The sequence below is a fragment of the Triticum dicoccoides genome, chromosome 6B (assembly GCF_002162155.2).
Source record: "Triticum dicoccoides isolate Atlit2015 ecotype Zavitan chromosome 6B, WEW_v2.0, whole genome shotgun sequence".
NCBI lineage: Eukaryota > Viridiplantae > Streptophyta > Magnoliopsida > Poales > Poaceae > Triticum > Triticum dicoccoides.
In genome coordinates, this window is record NC_041391.1 from 665,524,515 (window position 1) to 665,530,948 (window position 6,434).

At 54.5% G+C, this 6,434-nt stretch overlaps 1 protein-coding gene across 2 annotated transcripts; it reads right to left on the minus strand.

Moving 5' to 3' along the window:
• Positions 1–4,377: 4,377 nt before the first annotated feature.
• On the minus strand, positions 4,378–6,221 carry LOC119320089 (adventurous-gliding motility protein Z-like). Of its 2 annotated transcripts, none has more exons than XM_037594219.1 (3): positions 6,135–6,221; positions 5,922–6,021; positions 4,378–5,812 (listed from the first exon to the last, which is right to left on the minus strand). In XM_037594219.1, the coding sequence occupies exons 1-3, from the start codon at positions 6,152–6,154 to the stop codon at positions 4,481–4,483; spliced, it is 1,452 nt and encodes a 483-aa protein (XP_037450116.1). In that variant the 5' UTR covers positions 6,155–6,221; the 3' UTR covers positions 4,378–4,480. The 2 variants fall into 2 exon arrangements, with proteins under 2 accessions (XP_037450116.1, XP_037450117.1); XM_037594220.1 differs by having other exon boundaries at positions 5,922–6,035; positions 6,135–6,205.
• Between the last annotated feature and the right edge of the window lie 213 nt (positions 6,222–6,434).

A 6,434-nucleotide genomic window follows, 5' to 3' on the forward strand; every position in this document is an offset into this window, starting at 1 on the left:
ATAATTATTTACACGTGTATTGCATAACTATTTTTGATGGATGCGAGGAAGAGGCTTGGAAGATGAGGGAGCAGAGGACGTTTTCACCCGTCATCTCCGTGCACTACCCGATCACCAAGTCCATGTTTCCAAACGAGGTTCCTACTGAACTAATAAAAAGAAAAAGAAAAAGATAATTGCAATCTTGTCCTCCGAAAGTTCTATCTATCTAGAAAAAAAGGGGAAGAAATCCATCTTTTCTGCTGATTATTGGAAAATAAAACCCTTCGATCCTACTGAACGAAGGAGGAGGAGGAAGAGGAGGAGGAAATGAATGATGACATATAATTAACCTAACAATGCTACAGTTATGGGCAATTTACTACAGACTGAGGCTCATGGACTGAGCTGCTATCAATTAGTTGGGGGAAGGAGGGCCCCACACCACAAATTCAGGGGGAAGGGATGAATTAGGAAAGAACACGTCCGCCTGTAGAATTCTCCATAATAAACGTCTGAGGGCATGTACAATAGTTGATAAGATAGTCTTATCTTAAGTCTTGCATGTAATTTAGAGATGAGAAGAAGAAATGTCTACAATGAGTCATCTCTTAGCCTTATCTTTAATAACTAGCTATTCCTAAAAACATGGTGAGACATGTTGTGCTAAGAGATTATCTTTTGTCTTCTCTTAAATAAGAGAAGACAAGCCTTTTCTTATGATTTCTCTCTCCTTCACCTCATCATTTATCCTACATGGCATTGCTAAGATAGAACCATTATACATGTCCTAAGTGTATCATTTTCATAATTAACCAGCAGGTTTTGGTGTTGCTGTTGGTGTTGGGAGGAGGACTGGCCAGGGTGGATGCGATCGCGCCGTCCCGAACACCAACACCAGCGCCTTGGCCTATTTTTGGAACGGAGGCTCCATAGGAGCCCGACTTTGAATTAACAAAGCCATCAACCGGCCAGGAGTACAAGAGCAGACCACGAACAAAGCAACGGCTAAAGGATACAAGGGAGAAAGCAGAACAGCTTACAACGCTACACCTACAACTAGCGAAAGGAAAATTACAATGAAGTGCAGCTAATTGAGGATAAGCCCACTACACAAAGGCCCTGAAACGACTACGGAAGAAGCCACGAGGATTTGCAGCCGCTAGAATAGGTCGGGCATATGACTGAAACCAGGAACTGGAGATGGCATAACACATGCTTTCTCTAACACCGAAGAGGAACCCTTCCCCTCGCCTAGGCTCGAAGGCGCCGAACCGTCAAAGTGTAGAGACGCTCACCCGAGAGCTAAAGCAAGGTTGGCCTCAAGTCCGGGCCAGCCATGGATCACAACCATCATCACGGAGGAGCACACACACGGAGGCTGCGAGGCAGACGCCGTAGGGAACCAATGGAAGAGAGTAAGCCGCCGGGAGAGTCGCCGAAAGGAAGAAGCTGCCAAGCCCCATGGCGAAGATTAGGTCCGAGGAAACTCAAGAACCAGCCGAATCGGCACCAACGGCGCTGCTGCTGCCAGGAAGGGGATCCCGATCCCCTTCTGCCCTGTCTCGAGGGCGCCGACCCGCCGGGGCATTTCAAAACCCCGCCGCTGAGCAACTTGTGGCCGGATCTGAAACCTGCACCGAATATACGCCATCGACTCTACAGACGCCAGGCTCCCACCTGCAGCTGCTACACGCCCCCAAAGCACCAACCTTCCCCAGACGGCGCCTCCAAGGAGGACACGACGCACCAGGCGCCGCCGCCGCCCATCCCACCGGGATTTGAGCTTTCGCCCGGGAGGCATGGCCGGGGTGTGGATGGGAGCCCACGGCTGCGACTCCAACGAGCAGACCGACGCAAAAGGGCGCCGCCGCCGCCGTGTTGGGAATACCAATAGGGGTTTCCCCCGGGCTCGTCCAGCACCACCAGCTCAGGGAGCACCCCGCCGGCACCGGATCCGGGGATCAGAGGCCCAGAATCAGGCGAATCCAGCAAGGGAGAGCAGAGAGAGGGAGAACCTGTCCTTCAGATCTGGAGCAGAGGAGGGAGAACCTCGCCGCGCCGCGACCACTGCCCGCCAGGGCCTCGCTGCCCGAGCAGCCGAGGGATCCGGCCCGCACCTCCCGCGCGCGGCGCCAGCCGAAGGGCGACGCCGCCTCACCAAGCGGGCCGCCGCCCGGCTTCCGGGGCCCAACGCAAGCGAGCGAAGCGACGGTGCCCCGCCGCCACCGTCATCAGCAGTCGCCCAGGCGAAGCCCGACGACTCCCTCGGGTGACGGCAGGGGAGGAGGGGTGGAGGGAGCGGCGCCTAGGGAAACCCTAGGGGCCCTCGGGTCGCCCCGGGGGGACGACGCGAGGGGAGGGGAGGGGAGGTTCTTCCGTTTGAACAGAGCTTACTGCCGGACCTGATCAGCGCCTTGGCCTTCCCACGTACAGTCCAAAGTGTACTGTCACCTAGTCCGCGTACATCGCTTGTGGTGGAACGACCGAACCGATGGAACTATGACGTCGACGATGAACGTGACGATCGATCTCTAATCTTGCAGTACCGCGTCTACGAAGAACAAGCAGCTTACGGCGGTACTACCATCAATCAATACTACGTACTACGATCTTGTTGTTTAAACAGATGATGACGTTTTTTTACATTGGAATAGAGTACAACGCAGATGCTCACATACATGCACATGCACTCTCATAGGTGATGAACGCTTAGAGTACAAGACTCGACGACAAGTGTAAAAGAGGCAGGTGATCTTACACATACGCGTTTAAGTGATAGTTTCCTCCTATCCTAGTCGCGGACACCAGAAGGACTGCGAGGGCTAGCTTCGTCGCCCTACATGCCATCGCCTCGACCGCCAACTTATAGCGTGCCGCCATCGCCGCTCCTCGCGCTACCTTCCTCTGCTCTTTCCTCGTCGACTCCGATCATGTCGTGTGTCTGCTCTGCCTCCTAGTACCACTTGGCTAACGATCGTCTTACCTCCCTGCTTTGCTCGGTTCGCTCCCTTAATACAATCGTTGTTCCCTTAACATCACTTGCGTGTTGATTAAACCGCTATGGTCCCGTAGTCCATATAGGGAACTCAACCAACGACGCTGGTTCATTAGTCGGTGCGGGCAACATGCAAAGCATGGGATACGACGAGGTAGATGCAGAAGGTGATTGTACCTCCTTTTTTTCAGCCAGCCGGCTGGGTTGAACTGGGAACCGCTACAGTAACTAGACATGAGAGGGGGATGTAAAAAGGACATGAGAGGGGAACAGTTGGGGAAATATTTTTTACGAAGGATTTTGAGCCAGATACAATCCGGAGATTCGTGATGAATTCGCCGCCACCATTTCATGATAAGACATTTGTTCATAGTCTTGATGTTGATAGGGCCAAGCCCCCCAAGACTTTTAGGCCAACACATTGTTTTGCATGCAATTGTTTTATTCTTAAGAGGTATCTTCATCCTTCAGATTTTCTTGCTATTATCTACTGGCATATTAGACTGGAATAACACTCTCTACATAGACTCTACCAAGAATTGTCCATTCCCGTGTACGTTCCATCGTACATCAGATCCATGTGACAATTGCACCGTGGACAACCGCTGGAGCAGGATGTTTCATGATTGGATTCTCGGTCCAATTAAATCTCTTTCGAACGTCACATTTGGCGGAAATGATTACATTACCGTGGCGATAATATCACCCTTGTGACGCACAATGTTGTATAGAGCCGGATATTGTTCCCAGAGTGTGGCATTTCCTAGCCACTTATCTTCCCAGAATTTAATTTCTGAGCCGTCCTTAGTTGAGAAGGATCCATAGCAGAAGAAAATTTTCTTCGTAGTCATTAGACCCGCCCAAAATTGAGAATGCTCATGCTTTCAATATACATGGGATACTGTCTTGGAACCCACATATTTCCTCCTCGGACAACTTTTAATTGGACAATCACATTTTTGGGATAGACATGTTGGGAATTTAGGCACAAAAAAACAATGTGATAAATGATCCTTACAATTGTTTATTACTTCCTCCGTCCCAAAATATAAGAACGTTTTTGACACTACTATTTTTCATTTTTTACATTATTTTTCTCTAGGTTCTTTAGTGCTTAAGCCGGCTTTGCCGCCTCGTCCGTTTAGGGTAGTAACATACGACTTTTATGTTTTTTTGCAACAACACTTATCATGTTGTTTCTGATGTGGCAATGTGAAGGATTTCAAGAAGTTGAAGTTTGGTGATGCCGCCAAGCGCGGGGTGGGAGGAGGGGAGGGGGAGTCTTGACCAGTCATTGGGCTAAGGAGGCGTGATTTTTTCTTGCTACTCCCTCCGTTAACAAATATAAGATGTTTTTAATATCTTAATATATATAATGAACTAGTACATACTGAGTGAAACTGAGTGAACAAGCAAGTGTTTGTGAGACGGAGGGAGTAGTATTTATTATGCGTGTATTTCATGGTAGGGGGTATCAAGCAAACACACAAGCAGATACTGTATCTACCTAGGTAGAACCGGGCCAAAGTCTGACTTGTGGAGGCTTCTCCTCCTAAAAAAGTCTCCGAATTTGCGTAGAACGGACCGCCTCTTCCTCTGCTTCATGGCATGCTCCAGGCCACCGTACTGTCTTCCGTCATCGAAGTGATCGAACTCATAGTAATCATCCATGGCCGCCGCTGCCGCCGCGGACCTTAGCTCGGCCAGGTTGCTGATGGACGCGAACATCCGGCGGTCCTTCCGGCTCGCGGCGGCCATCACCCTGCCGGAGTCCAGGAACGCCGCCGCGCTAAGCTTCCCCTGCGCATCGGTTTTCCACTCCTCCAGCAGCAACCCCGTTGCGCATGCCTTCTCTCCACCGCCGGCGCCACCATCGGCCGTCTTGGTTGCCGCCGTGAGCTGATTGTGCAGATCCGCGGCACGCCCCTGCGCGGCAGCCTCGCTGGACTTGAGCGACTCGTTCTCCAGCCTCAGGGACTCCATGGCGTCCTCTTTCTCGGCGACGGCGTCGCGCAGCTTGGAGTTCTCGCCGCTGGCGAACTCGAGCGACTCGCTGGCCGCGTTGGCCTCCTCCGCCGCCCGCTCGAGCGCGCGCCGCAGGCCGTCGTTGTCGTGGTCTACCGCCCGGTGCATCTCGGCGAGCTCGGCGTTCTCGCGCCGGGCGGCGGCGGCGTCCTCCTCGGCCGCGCGGGCGCGCCCGAGCAGCGCCTTCTCCCTGGCGCGCCACGCTGCCGCGGCCTCCTTCCAGTCGGACATGACGCCGTCGAGCTGCTCGGTGGCGGACCACAGGTCCGCCTCGGTGGCGCGCAGCAGGCCCTCGAGCCGGCCGGCCTCGGCGTTGGCGCGCTCGAGGTCGGCCTGCGCGTCGGACAGCCACGCCTTCACCTGCTTGGCCTCCATGGTGACGGCGGAGAGCGCGGCGGCGAGGTCGTCCGCCGCCTTCCGGCTCCTCTCCTCGCCGGCCAGCGCCGACCGGAGCCTGGCCCTCAGCCCGTTGATCTCCTCGTCGACGCCGCCGAACATGAGGTCCCTGACGCTCCACTGGCCCTGCTGCGCGGGCCCCGCCCGCCACAGCGTGGCGGCCTCGAGCTTGGCCTCCTCGAGCGCCATCTTGGCCTGCTCCAGCTCCTTGGTCTGGCTGATCAGTGACTCCAGCATCTTGTTCTCGGTCTGCTTCGCCGTCGCCACCTCTCGCTCCAGAAGCCGCATCCGCGCCGCCGCCGCCGACGACGATGACGGCGTGTCGCCGTCCTTGGCCATTGGCGCCCTGTCTGGCTTCTCCAGCTGCGCCACTACTATCTGCTCCGTCGTGTCGCCACCGCTGCTGCTGGCACGCTGCATGCAGTGAACCGAGCCCATACATACATAAGTTGCAAGTACGACGAGTACCTACCGACTACCGTACGTCGGCCAAAGGGACGCAGTGCAACTACTATGTGCTTACCTCGGAAGATAGCATGGAGAAGGTGGTGGTAGACGTGCTGCGCTCGTGCCGGGGCGTGGAAGCCGGAGGAGTCGTCGGAGCACCACCCCACGATCGCGATCTGCACGGCGAATACTTACATAAATAATCGTCAGCTCGATCGGAATGCATGCTCGGGCGGCCCGGTCGAAAGCTTTCTCCGGCACCAAAAATTGTAGTATTCCGGCTGCCTACCTCGGCCTGGAGGGCAGCATCAGGCCGCGCGCGGAGCACCACTGGAGCTGGCCGGGAACTGCCAGTGCAGTGTTTCCTTGCACCTTTGCCAGAAACCGGTCTAGAGTGGACCGGATTTATAGTGGATCACGCACGCACGCTAGACAAAAAAATACTACTGCTCGGGGTGTGGAGCAGGTGGAAGAAGGAAAGAGACGGCGGGCCTGATCTGCGCCGTTGCGTGCGATCCGACGCGAGTTTACAATGCCGCGCGCGCGTAGGGAGTGACGAGTGTACAATGACGAGTTTACCTTTTTAGCC